The sequence below is a fragment of the Hippocampus bargibanti genome, linkage group LG02 (genome assembly GCF_051943395.1).
Source record: "Hippocampus bargibanti isolate YZ-2025 linkage group LG02, ASM5194339v1, whole genome shotgun sequence".
Taxonomy (NCBI): domain Eukaryota; kingdom Metazoa; phylum Chordata; class Actinopteri; order Syngnathiformes; family Syngnathidae; genus Hippocampus; species Hippocampus bargibanti.
In genome coordinates this window covers 26,225,001-26,239,668 of record NC_142735.1, presented here as the reverse complement: position 1 = coordinate 26,239,668, position 14,668 = coordinate 26,225,001, and the positions used below count along the sequence as shown (strand labels likewise).

Here is a 14,668-nt window from a genome sequence, read left to right as displayed (position 1 = left end):
TCGACTTCAGGGCTTCGGCAAAGCCTCTGCCGACACACTTCTGTTAATTACGGAAACGGAACATTTCATCCGGCCCACAGGTCGTTTCGTCCGTTGTTATGTCCGTTTAGCAATCGGTAAAGCTCCGGACAAAACGGAGAAATACCACAGGAAATCGTAGGGGCAGTATAGAGTCAGTAGCATATAAAATCGGGAAAAGAAATACAGAGAGAGAAGAAGAGAGGCCAGCTAGACTGCTGCTGCTTCCCCCATTCATAAAGAATGAACAGGCTATCCAGTAGCGAGCAGCAATCAATGTGTGACTGTTGTTGTAGTACGTCGTTTTTATATTTTATCCATACTAACTATGTCGGGCACATTTTGGTTGGACTTTGATGAAGTCATACAGAACATCCCGAGAAGTGAGAGGGTTGTAATTGGTGGAGACTTCAATGGACATTTTGGCACAGGAAACAAAGATGATGAGGAGGTGATGGGCAAGTTTGGACTCCAGATGAGGAACGCTGAAGGACAGATGGTGGTTGACTTTGCGAAGAGAATGGAAATGGCTATTGTGAATACTTTCTTTCAGAAGAGACAGGAAATTTGCAAATTTCCCCATTGTGGGACGAATAAAGGTTTCCTGATTCTGAGGAACGTAGGGTGACCTATAAGAGTGGAGGCAGAAGTACACAGGTAGACTACATTTTGTGTCAACGGCGCCATCTGAAGGAAATCAGTTACTGCAAAGTAGTGGTTGGTGAGAGTGTAGCCAGACAGCATAGGTTGGTGGTCTATAGGATGACGCTGGTAGTGAGGAAGATGAAGAAACCAAAGGCAGAAGTGAGGACAAAATGGTGGAAGTTAAAAAAGGAAAAGTGTTGCATGACATTTAGGAAGGAGGTAATACAAACACTGGGTGGGCAAGTGGTACCTCCAGTTGACTGGCAGACTACAGCGAACATAATCAGACGGACAGGTTGAAAAGTACTTGGTGTATCGAGTGGAAGAAAGGTAGATAAGGAGACCTGGTGGTGGAATGGGGAGGTGCAGGGGTGTATACAGAGAAAGCGGTTAGCAAAGAAGAAGTGGGACACTAAGAGGCCAATCAAGAGGCTTGTGATGACTTGTATGCTCGGCTGGACAGCAAGGAAGGCGAGACTGATCTTCACAGGCTAGTGAGACAGAAAGACAAAGATGGTAAGGACCTGCAGCATGTTCGGGTGATTAAGGATAGAGATGTCAATGTATTAACAGGTGCCAGTAGTGTGATGGCAAGATGGAAAGAGTACTTTGAAGAATTGATGAATGAGGAAAATCAGAAGGAACAAAGAATAGAAACTATGACTGTTGTGGACCAAGACGTAGCAAGGATGAAGTGAGGAGGGCGCTGAAGAGGATCAAGGGTGGAAAGGCACTCGGGCCTGATGATTTACCAATCGAGGTATGGAAGTGTCTTGGAGAGGTGGTAGTGGTGTTCCTGACTGGGTTATTCAACAAGATCTTAGATGGTGAGCAGATGCCTGAAGAATGGAGACGAAGTGTACTCGTGCCCATTTTTAAGAACAAGGGAGATGTGCAGAGTTGTCGTAACTACAGAGGAATAAAGTCGATGAGACATACAATGAAACTATGGGAAAGAGTAGTTGAAGCTAGACTAAGAGCAGAAGTGAACATTTGTGAGCAGCAGTATGGTTTCATACCAAAAAAAGAGTACGTCAGATGCAGTGTTTGCTTTAAGAATGCTGATAGAGAATTACAGAGAAGGTCAGAAGGAATTGCATTGTGTCTTTCTAGATCTGGAGAAAGCATAGGATGGTGCCCAGAGAAGAGCTGTGGTATTGTATGAGGAAGTCTGGAGTGACAGAAAAGTATGTCAGAGCGGTGCTGTCGGTGTGACGGAGGAATTCAAGGTGGGGGTGGGACTCCACCAGGGGTCACCTCTGAGCCCCTTCTTATTTGGTATGGTGATGGACAGGCTGCCAGACAATGTTAGACAAGAATCTCCTTGGACCATGATGTTTGCAGATGACATTGTGATCTGTAGCGAGAACAGAGAACAGGTGACGGAGAAACTAGAAATGTGGAGGTATGCCCTGGAAAGGAGAGGAATGAAGATTAGCCGCAGCAAGATGGAATATATGTGTGTGGATGAGAGGGATCCAAGTGTAAGAGTGATGCTACAGGGAGAAGAGATAAAGAAGGTGGAGGATTTTAAGTACTTGGGGTCAACTGTCCAGAGCAATGGAGAGTGTGGAAAAGAGGTGAAGAAGCGTGTCCAGGCATGCTGGAACGGCTGGAGAAAAATGTCAGGTGTGATGTATGATAGAAGGGTTTCAGCTAGGATGACAGGAAAAGTGTATAAAACAGTGGTGAGACCAGCCATGATGTTTGGACTGGAGACAGTGCCACTGAAGAAAAGACAGGAAGCAGAGCTGGAGGCAGCAGAGCTGAAGATGTGGAGGTTTTCTGTGGGAGTGACCAGGTTGGATAGGATCGAGATTGAGTACATTAGAGGCAGAACTCATATTAGAGGCTTTGCAGATAAAGTCAGAGAGGCCAGACTGAGATGGTTTGGACATGTCCAGAGGAGAAAAAGCGACTATATCGGGAGAAGGATACTGAATCTTGAACTGCCATGCAGGAGACCGAGAGGAACACCCAAGAGGAGGTTTATGGATGTTGTCAAAGAGGAAAAGAAGACTATGTTCGGCAAAAGAATAAAGTGGTCGGATGAATATGTACAACGTGGATTCTCATGTATCACGGAACATGATGGGAGTGAGCGTCCGTTCTATCTGCATGATTTGCAACGCCAAGTTGAGCAACTCTAGGCTAGCACCAGCAAAACTAAAGGAACACTTCTTCAAGCGGCATAGAGATGGGGAATACAAGAACACAACACTTGCTGAATTCAAGGTGAAGAGAGCGAGATTCGATGAAAGGGGCACTCTGCCTGCTCTTGGATGTGTACCTGTTAGCAAAGTTGATGCATTGTGTTTTGTTCTTTGAACAAGGTGATGTTCATGCACGGCTCATTTTGTGTAGCAGTAAAAAAACATATCTGTCTTGAATTTGAAAAAAAAATCAGATTTTATTTTTCAATCAAGAGGGGTTTGGTGAACCCAGATATGAAACCGGTGGGGCTCGGTACCTCCAAAAAGGTTAAGCTTGGCAACAAGGCACTGGTATATAGCTAGATAGCTTTCTATCTAGCTCAGTAGATAGATGGTGTCTATAGCTAACTAGCTATTTTACTCGGTAAATAGATTATGTGGCCAGCTAGCTAGGTAGTGAGAAGCCCAACAAACATATTGAACGAATAATTATCCAAACACCGTGTCGCCATCAAACACTTTTAACGTTTTGCTGTCGTCAATGAACCCGCTTCGTTATCTGCTTGACAAAAAGTTATACAAATCTGACTTGACTCGCTTCCCATCTTCAACAGGTTCCGAGACGATAAGGGCTATGTCCTCTACCCTCAAATCGGGGACCGGCTTGACCTGATCTGCCCTCCGCTGGACACGGCCCGCTCCACGCCGGAGTACGAGTTCTACAAACTGTACCTGGTGTCGTCGCGGGAACAGGCGGACCGCTGCGAGGTGACGGGCCCGCCCAACATCGTGTTGACGTGCGACGAGCCAGTGCGGGAGCGCCGCTTCACCATCAAGTTTCAGGAGTTCTCGCCCAACCTGTGGGGCCACGAGTTCAAGAGCATGCACGACTACTACATCATCGGTAAGTGCGTACGCGCGTGACACCCCTTGTTATGCTTGCACGCTTGGTTTCTGATTGAGCTCGACTGCGTTTGTTTATCATGCTGATGGCCGTTGAGATTGTCAGGGCATGTTTTTTTTGTTTTTTTTTAACCCGCACATTTGGCTGGCCTTGTTTATTTATTTATGTCCAGCGTATTTATTTTTATCGAGATCAGAACGGCGGTTTCGAACTGCAGCCCACATGTTTACGCATCAATGTTTCATGAAAGTTTTGAAGTGACAAAGTAGCGAAATAAACTGTCTAGGAAACAGGTAACAAAAATTAACGCAGGCGAATTGAGGTTGTACCCTAAATAAATAAATAAATAAATAAATAAATACACAACTAACTAAATGAATAAATACACAAATAACTAATTAACTAACTAAATAATACACAACTAACTAACTAAATGAATAAATACACAAATAACTAAATAATTAACTAAATACATGAATACATGAATACATACACAAACAAATACATGAATGAATAAATAAATAAATAAATAAATAAATAAATAGATAAATACATGGGGGGGGCTTTGCAAAACAAAACAAGTATTTATTCACAATCAAAATATTGAGGCGCCCCCCCCCCCCAAAAAAACCCCCAAATATTCAGCCTTCCTCCTTTCGAGATAACCAGCTTCTTTATTGACAATCACACCATGTTTTTGTGGTTCAAGAAAAACTAGCAGAAATTATAAAAACAAAAATTAAAAATAATGTTTTGGTTTGAAAATGTAAAAATAAATCTCAAAAATGCGTCAAAAAAAGAAAACCAGCTAAAACTACTCTTGCATTTACAAAACTGTATTGGAGTGAAAATGGCCCTCGTGTCAGTTTTTGAAATAGCTTTCGGGGTTTGTTTTAAATGTATTTGTTTTGCTATTGCGGTTCATTTGTACAGAAGGAAGCTCAACCTGTTGTTTGCAATTTGTAGTTTACTTAATTAAACAACACGTCATTTTTTTCATATTCCTGCCACTAAAACCCTGTACATTATTAATAAAAAATACTAATACTAAAAAGTAACATTAAATAAAAACAATATTTAAAATGAATGAAAATTAAACCAATACAAACCAGAAAAAAAAACAATTGCTCTAAATTACCATTACTAAAAATATACAGAATTAAAAACAACAACAACAACAAACCTAGCGTAAAAAGAAAATAAAAACAATTCCGCATCACCCTGGCCGGTAACACAACATCAAGGTGTCATTGATCAATTCCCAAAACTTGCGACATTTGACTGAATCCTGTCAAATCATTTGATGCGCATTGTGTCGGCGCCGTTTATTGTTATCATCTGACAGTCACCACAAGACACGAAAGCACGCTTTGCTTTGCTGAATTCGGTGCAGATTGTTTACGTTCCCCGGGGGGAGGCACCCGACGATGAGGTCATCAAGGCAAGTTGGGCCCGATGCAGTCGTTTGCGATGGAACATTTCAGAAGCCGGAGGGGGCTTTGTTTTACTCTCGTTTCATTTTCGAGCACAAAGCAAAACAAAATAAAAAATGAAAATAAAAAACACCTCGGGAGTGAGAGGGAGTTGTTTGAATCTCTCCTCCCACGCACCTCGCAGGCGAGATGCTCTCAGGTGCGCTCACACTATGTCTGTTCACTTCCTCTCATCTGTGAGAAAAAAAATAGAGGAGGAAACAAATTTTACTTGAGTGGTGTAACCGTTCGGGATCCACTGTTATGGTTTCCGTGAGTGAGGCCGGTGCTAATAACACGTGTTAAATATTTGGGTAAAATTCTGAGAACCGATGAATTAAAGCAGATGCATCCTGACAAAAATAATATATTTTTGGATTTGACAATGTGGACAAGAGTCAGTGTCATTTTTACTGTATTTTCCGGTGCACTGGAGTATAAGTCGCACCCCCACTGAATGGTTTCTTTTCAAACTGTTTCCATATATTAGGCGCACCGGACTATAAGGCGCACCTTCAATGAATGAAAAACATTTTCCCAATATAATGTATAAATATATAAAACTGTTCCAAATATATGGCATTATAAGGCCTTACATTAGAGGCTGGGGGACTACTTCTTCGACAGGGGGAAATAGCTGCTGCAGTAGTTGCGAGATCTCTTGTGGCTCAATATTACATCACATATAAGCCGCAGGGTCATCTTTTGAAGAAAATCAAGGCTTTTGGGTGTGCCTTATACACCGGAAAATAGGGCAATTTTAGGGCGATTTTTTTTTGTGTAATTATTTATTTTTATCTTACACTAACAACATGGCTGTGAATCGAGACTTGCCGGTTTTCAAAATCTGTCTCACCGACTCAGCGATTTGGCGGCTATATTTAGCGGTGAGTTTAATTTATTTCAATTTATGTCTGTGGAAGTTGACGCTGGTATAGGGAAAAAATAGTTTCAAAGATTGTTTGGTATCAGGAGAAATGAAGCAAATCCCACAAGGGGGAAAGAAAACAAAAACAAGCCTTCGTTTGAATAATGTCATTTCCTTTTGTTTGTTTCCATCAGCCGAGGGGAAAGATGGCTTGAAATCAGAAATCGGATTTTATTGAAAAGAAAAAAAATAAGCGGAAATTTCATTTGGACCACCCAACAGGTGTATAATTTGAAAATCAGTTTTTTCCTAACATCAGCTTGATTTGTTTTTTCCCGAAGCGGGTCGATCCAGATGTTGACACCTTTATCACAGAGACAGACTCATCGATTGACAGCTTCTGCCTAATCAATGGAGGCTGGAGGTCGAACGCACACATGCACGCACACACTCACGCACACACACAGACTCATTCATGTGTTGAGGTGAGAAAGTGGAGTAGCTCAATGCACAGAGCATCTGGCGCTGATTACTTATTGATAACGATATCCGAGCTTTAATTGGAATGGTTCTTAACCGAGAACGCGATGACGGTATTCGGTTTAATGAAATTGGCATATAGTTAATAAACGGGTCTTGTAATGGCCCTTTTAGGGGCCTGAGCCACTTCCTTCAAGATGGCCATTAGTGAGGGACATGCGCCTGATAGCTAGCATGGCTGTGTGTCCTATATAGTGGAATCTTTGTCTCTTGAATGTCACCACCTAATCTTTCCAAGTTTTTTCTGAGGTCTTGGACTCATGACCAATGAAAAAAAGACAAAATGAAAAAAAGATAAGGGGAAAACATTGTCCAATTGGAGACTCTAAATCGGTCTGTCGTGGTGACCTGAAGGCAGAAATCTCTCTTCACGAGATTCAAGGACCGAAATAATGAGATCCAAGTCAATACAAGCCGCTAAAATGAAATTAGCTCCACAGACTGTCCAGGGCCTTTGAGAAGGTGTGAGAACATTGACCATCTGGGAGAGTCTCCCTATCAAGCTACTGGTCCTCCACGTTGAAGTAGGCCAGACGAGGTGGCTTGGGCATTCTATTAAGATGTCTCCATGGATGACGCCTCCCGCGTGAGGTGTTCCAGGTATGCCTCACCAGCAGGAGTCCCTAGTCCGGACATACTGTACAGGCTGTATCTCCCAGCCTTGGGATGCCCCGGATAGAAGCGGAAGAACTGGCTGAGGTACAGGAGGTCTGAGCTATTTTGCCCCCATGACCTGACTCAGGATCAACAGAATGGATGGATGGATGGATGGATGGATGGATGGATGGATGGATGACTCCAATGTCCCTCACCTTACAATTCTCTCCTACGGATGTATAAATCCGCCGAGTTTGATCCCAGAAAAAATTCCAACACATACCTGTTTGGCCTTTGAAAGGTCATGGGTGAATGAATCTTCATGAAGTGAATTAAAAAGTTCACACAAAATCAACGGAAGGAGAGAAGCCAAACAGAGGTCAAAGGTCGACTGGAAATTGGCGGGAGATGGGATTTTTAATCAAACAAATTGCTCAATAGCTAATCAAAACATATTCCCTTTCGACCGAAAAACGGATTCAGGATTAATGACACTATGAAAAAGATGCACGGCCCATAATTTGATAGAGACGCTGACTGTCAGGATTTTGCGAAATTGCCGTGTGAAAAATGAGCGTCATGTATGGGGGGGACTACTTTAAACTCCAGAGTATGCTTTTGCGTGTCCGCGTCTGACAAGTACTAATGGCTTCATTTACAAATCTTTCGGTGGTTATGGTGGTTGGAAGCTTTCTCATCTAATAACTTTGTTTTGGAAGGTCACCAATGTATTACAGATGCCACTGATTTTTTTGTAATCAGATTACTCGGATCCTATTAAACGTGATGCTTTTTTCCTAGCCGCACCCCAGAGGGGCAGAGAAAGAGCGGCAACATTGATTAGTCATACTCGCTGATGGATGTTTTCATTCATAACATGAGGTCAGAGTTTATGTAAGCTTTTAGCGTCAGCGCGCTAGTACACGGCAGCTAGCTGTCACACACTCGGGCGCTTTGTGGAACGTTTCATGTTCATGTCAACGTTATTGTCAAATAAGCTGCACATGCAACAGAAAGCACAGATGAAATTGATTTTCTTAGAAGTGAGACAGAATATTTGCCTATAGCGCCAATAATCCGACACCCACGTCACTCACCATCCTTTCAAAGGCGTTCTCGCTCCAAAATCACAGATGCTGTAGTCGAATGTGAAGACAGCAATGAAAATGACACCCGGCACATCACATGTACGTTGCATTTAAAATCAACAGTATTTTCAGTCGACGTGCTCCAATAATCGGCGATACGAAGAAATACTCGATTGCTGCAGCTGTCGTTACCGCACAGTTGGTCTTTGGTAGAAGCCATCCGGAAGAAAAAAAATGGATCACTTCCTCAAATGGATTCAAATGTCACACACTCATGCGTATGCAAACACACACCTAGCAGTGAATGATGGCCACCTCACAGTCAACATACATTTGACCTTGTGTGCGTTTGTGTGTGTGTCTGTGAGTGCGACGGCCGTGGGGGATAGGGGGGGTTACACGTATGCGCATGCCAATCTCCTTCACTCCCTCAACCTGGCGGTCGTTTTTCCCACACGCACCTATCTACGCCGCTGCTAACGAATGCACACTCACATCACTGCACACAAGGGCCTTCTCTGATTATATGCACACACACACAGACACACACACACACACATACAGCGACTGTTAATATCCTCAGAATAGCTGAAAAAGTTTGGTGACTTGCTGTAGTTGAACAGGTCACCCACTCCGGGACTGCGTTGTTGTTGCATGCTGGGGCAGATGGTGTGTGTGTGTATATGTGTGTGTGCGCACACACACGGCTATTCGTTGACGTATCCCGTGAGTGCGCATGAATGCGGACACCGCCGTCTCCCCGCATGGGTGTGAATGAACGAGCCAGTGAAACCCCCCCCCCCTCTCATCCCCACCTCCCAGCCGAGCTGTTGATGCAGCGGGACCCCCGGGGCTTTGCGGAGAGCCAGGTTGTCGCTGTCACATGCCGATATCCACGTAAACAACAACCTTAAGAATGAATAATAGAAGAGTGAGTGGACTCTGAAAGCTGTATGTTTTCATCTGTGTGTTTTTTGCGTGATGGATTGTGAGCTTGCGTGTGTGTGTGTGTGTGTGTGTGTGTGTGTGTGTGTGTGTGTGTGTGTGGTGGAGGAGGGGTGGTTCTAATTGTTGGAGGTTGCGGTGTGTGCAGACAGCCTTGTCAGAGTGTTCAATAATGCAGCGGCGGGCGCTTTTTTATTTATCAGGGTTAAGCTGAAATAAATGACACAAGCTGCAGCCGCCGATCTGGCTGGGGGTTGTGGGGGGTGAAGGTGAACGGCAGATGAAGAATTGCGCAGCTGGAGAAGTGCGGCTCCAGGAGACAAAAGAGTAGATGAATGCGGTGGGAGGAAATCTGCACTGCGCACGAAATGAGCTGCGGCCACCAACTCACTTCGGTGCGCCATCGCCCTTTCCTGATAAAACTATCGCTGCTGAATATTTGATCGCGACCAAAGCCTTTTGATTTGTCGACACTTGACTACGAGGAGAAGGGAAAGGACAAACCGACCTCGGCAGTGAAAGTGAAATTTGGACCAATTGAGTGTTTTTATGAGTTTGTTAGTGTCTTTTCGGGACATTTTAGTTTGAACCCACAGATATGAAATTATATGACCTTCATCGGCAAACAAAAATATAATGGAAAGTAGATGAATGAATAGCATTGTAGTCTTCGCCCTGTAAACCTTTCAGCAACAAATTTGCAAACACGTGTCGGCAATTATAACAATACCCAGGTCAGTCACACATTCTTTATCCTCTTCAATTAATATCACATTTTGCTGCTGTTTACTAGCAACAATAGGTTGGTTCCATGTCCACAGAAATCTGCATTTTATTGCCAACAGTTGGTCAAAACAGAAAGAGCAGCGCAATGTCCATTGAATTGAAACAAAAATGTGGGATCAACTATTTTTATTTGACTTTGATGGGAAATCCATCCATATTTTCATATATGCAGTGTCAAAGATTTTGGGATTTCAAATGAATAAAAATATTGCAATATACTGTGTATATATATACACAGTAAAGTCTCGTTATATCGATATTCAAGGGAGTCCGAAAAAATATCGATATAACCGGGACTATCGATATATCCGATCCTGCGCCGAACTGCATTAAACAAAAGCCGCCAAAAGAGGGCAGCCAAGCGCCATATAAGAAACGGAGCTGGCCATTAGCTCCCTTTTTTTGGGTCAGAGATGTTCCCCCAATGTTGCCTCAAAATGGCACATATAATTCTTTAATGATTGTAAACATGTATGCTTTAATCTTCAGAACTAGTGTATTTGAAACATATTCATAACTGGATGTGTAACAAGAAAGCATATTATCCGAATCTGAAGCCATTGTTTGGATTCACAAGCAATGCAAGACGTCTTGGCGTGAAGTCATTTTTATTTGCATTTGAATAAAAAGTGACATCGGCTGTCCTTTAATACACAGTATGGAATGTTAATAATTTTCAAAATCATCGCGCTTCAGCAGACAAAACAAGAAACATTGTTGCAAAAAACGATTGCATTCATATACAGTACAGTGGGCATGTACATAACACAACAGGGAAACTGCAACGCTTACTGTATTATGTATACAATTTAAAAAAGTCATCAATCTTCTTCTGCTTCCCATTTTTACCTTTTAACACAAACACTTCAATCTCGTCTGCTACACACGAGCTAGCGTCTGAAAATGAAAATGGCTCTGCTACACGGGTGCTGGGCACGTAACCAAGTCACCTGACCAAGTCGACCAATGGCGCGACTGATGGCGTGACACGTAACCACGTGACCAAGTTGACCAATGGCGCGACCGATGGCGTGTCACGTGACAAAGTCACACGGCCAAGTCGACCAATAGCGCGACCGATGGCGGCTCATGTGACCAAGTCGACCAATGGCGCGACCGATGGCGGCTCACGTAACAAGACACGTGACCAAGTTGACCAATGTAGTATTTCACTGTGTGTGGGATATATGTACACAATACAATATAATACATATAGCGTTTCAACAACAGCTGCAGCTGCAACAAAGCGCTTAACATGGACCACTTGATGAATGTCGTGGCCATAAATGCTGAAAAACAATCCGCATCCAGTCTACATGACGCAGAACAACATGTAAGTTACATAATCGGTTCTGCTTCCAAATTCAAATAATCTCCGCCATCTTTTATTGGACGCTGTTCGTAGTAGATTTAATTCCTTTGAGTGAGCACAAACTGCTCGTAACAGTCACGTTACCTTAGCTCGCCATTTCCGCGTTCCTTTGATACATATTGATTTCATCAAAAAGATACCCAGTGCTACCATCTTCTGGCAATAGTTCATGTTGAGATGACTAATGTTGTTTTTCCAACTTTACGATCAAATTAGAGCTGACCAAGACATTTCCCCGTCTATAAAAATAAAACATAGTTAACGACCGTTTACACCGCTGACAGTTCTCCTTAAGACTCCCGTTGATGATATCTCATACAACGTTTCAAGACTTCATCAAAATCCAATGCAATTGTAAAACATATTAAAGTTTTCATAGTCCAGGTGAAAGTTGAGCCCCTTGAAGCTATTTATCCACAAAATGGAAGCTCATCTATTTCAGTAGCCCCACTCCCCAGGTGTCTTTCCCAAAGTCCGTTTCACTTAAAAAGCACGTTTGCAATCTCTCTTGAGCTTGAGAAGTCATTCATCATCAGAGTGAATCCAACTCTCTTCCAATGGCTCCGTTCCATACATGACTCACTGGTCTGGAAAAAATGTTTATTGAAATTTCAAGGGGAGGTTTCTTCATGGCAAATGACAAATATTGCCTCAGCAGAGCAGAACGTTCCATCCTGGACTTTAGTGAATCTCACTCTATTTTATTTTACTTTTATTTATTTATTTATTTATTTATTTATTTATTTATTTCATTTAGTGCCCCCATCCTCACTCCTTCACAAATCAGGCATTCCCAGCATGCAATGCGTTTCTTCGCGCTCCAACGAACACTTGTGCTCGACTCTCATGGGTGAAAGCAGCGGTCCACAATAAGGCGCTAACTGACGAATGGACGTAAAAATAAAAATATTTAAGTCCATGATCTACATATTTCCTGATTTATATCCCAGAACCGAGTGTTTGACCGCTTCCAATTTCTGCAGGTGTCCTTAACGCTGTAGCAAACCAGTGTGCGCACGTTGACAACCGTGCTAATAGCGCACGCTACCAATGAGGCGTTTTATTGGGCAAATGCAGCTCAGCCCGGGGTGAGTTAAAGTAAAAGTGACATGTGGAGTGGGGGACAGTAGGGGGATTATTTGGATGAGAAAAAGAGGAGACAGAGGAGTCGGAGGAGAGGAAGGGGGTGAGAAAAGATGTGGGGGGAGGGGTCTGGGGGGTGGAAAAAGATGTGTGGTGAGTGTAAGTAAGAGAAAGTGACAGATCGGCGAGCTGATTTAGGTCAGCAATCGGAGCTCGGCTACTGTCTGCTGTGAGATTGGGTGTTTATGTGCGTTCGTATTAGGAGGGAAGGGGTGGGGCGGTTGATTGCGTGCGGGAGTTTGAATACATCTCTTTCTCGCTAAAGGTCACATATACATACACACACATACGCACGGACACGATTTGGGGAGAGGGGGGGGGCTACGAAAGAATCCCTTCTTAATTGGATAGGGCCCGGTTAACATTGTATGATTCATTTAACCTTCGCGCACAATGTTGCTCTCTCCGTCTCGCTCTCTCACTCCAAACCTTCCTCATCCGCCGAAAAGAGACAAAAGCGCGATTGTGTGCGAGCAGCCTTCTGCTAAGCAGTCAGACGTGGGAGTGCAGTCGGGAGGCAGAGGGGTGTGTAAAACGAGCGCACCTCGCCAGATGACCTCTGCCATCCATAAAATGGTATTAGCTCACTCATGTGGCGCTTGAATACATGGCTCTGCCGGGATCACACAAACACCACCGTCCGCTCCCTCAACTCCTCTGGCCTCCTTATTGTAAAAAATTCTGTCAATACATGTCAATACATCAGGACCGGAAATGCCTAAAAAAAAATGACGGAATGATGCGAGGACAGGTCAGTCGTGTTGACGTGCGAAAAATGTGCGTATTTGCACACGTGATTTCAATGATGTTGTTCATTGACTACATCACAAAGGCAATACATTTCATGTGCAAATCCATGAATCTGGTCGTTGCGGGGCACATGTGTCAAAGTCAAGGCCTGGGGGCCAAATCTGGCCCACCACATCATTTTATTTGGACCCAAGTGCTATGATGCTTACTAAAGTCTGAAACAAAATTTCAAATTGTCCCATGTAAACCACAATAATAGTCATTAGTAGTTAGTAGTAGTTATTCATTAATTATTTGTGCGCTCTATATGTAATGTTTGGAAGGGATGTAACATTCTAATGGCTTCCCCAAATTCATAACAGCCCTCGAGAGGAAACCGTAACTACAATGTGGACAGCGGCAAAAACTAACTTTGACACCCTTGTTGTATGGTATTGAGTTAAAAATCAGTTGAACATAATTTGAAAGTTATTGTATTCTGCTTTTATTTATGGTTAACACAATTTGGCAACGTGATCGGAATTGGGTATGTCAGACATTTCCGCCGGACAGCGGACAGGGACAGGGAACGCATTTTTTGAAAATCAAGAGACGGACGGCTCTTGATTTTCAAAAAAGATTTACTCAATTCAACTTTATTCATGAAGTACGTACTTAAAAGACATTTTGTGTTTTAAATCGGATTCTACAAAGATGAAATCATGGAAATTAATTTACATACAGTATGGCAACAGGTAATAAAATAACATTTTTATATGCTACCGGGCAAGTGCTAACGTTCTTCTGCGACTATTTTTTGTTTACTAAATAGCCATTTACTTATTTATTTTTTCTTTCAGAAAAAAAATCTCAAACAAACTCAATTAAAAATATTTTATTCAAATGATGTGTGCAACATAGTTGGCCTTGGCGAGTTTTACTACCAAGCTAGCAACCCGTATCCTAGCCGAATAGCCACCTAGCGGCTGTTGCGTCAGTCGTTTCTTTCGCAACGTTTCGCACACTTCTTGTTGTTGTTTGACCACGGCATCAAACGCCCGTCCCTAAACCGATTTCATGAGAAATGCCCATGTAACAAAGACGGCGAGACGTAGCACGAGACTGGATGGCGCGGGACACGGTCCATCGTTCAAAGACACAAGGACAAACAATCGGCTGCAAATCCTTTTGAGTCACCGATTAAGCGTCCTAATTGCTTCCAAACTCCACAAAGGACGTCATTATCGCTGTGTGTGTTTGTGTGGTTGTGTTTGTGTGTGTTCGTATGGAAGAGAGCTTCATTAGCTGTTGACTCATCCTCCACTAATCTTCCTTGTTGTCTTGAACGTTGGCTATGTTTCACCCCAAATCACCGTGCCGCCAAGGTCACGACCCCCCGGGCCCGGCA

The 14,668-nt window shown here is 43.1% G+C and overlaps 1 protein-coding gene across 1 annotated transcript in view; it reads left to right on the top strand.

Moving 5' to 3' along the window:
- Positions 1-14,668, top strand: part of efnb3b (ephrin B3b) — a 107,128-nt gene that overhangs the window by 56,367 nt on the left and 36,093 nt on the right. Inside the window, exon 2 of the mRNA XM_088990528.1 lies at positions 3,431-3,720. Within this exon, the coding sequence (XP_088846654.1) occupies positions 3,431-3,720 (290 nt within the window). The remainder of the gene's footprint in view (positions 1-3,430; positions 3,721-14,668) is intronic.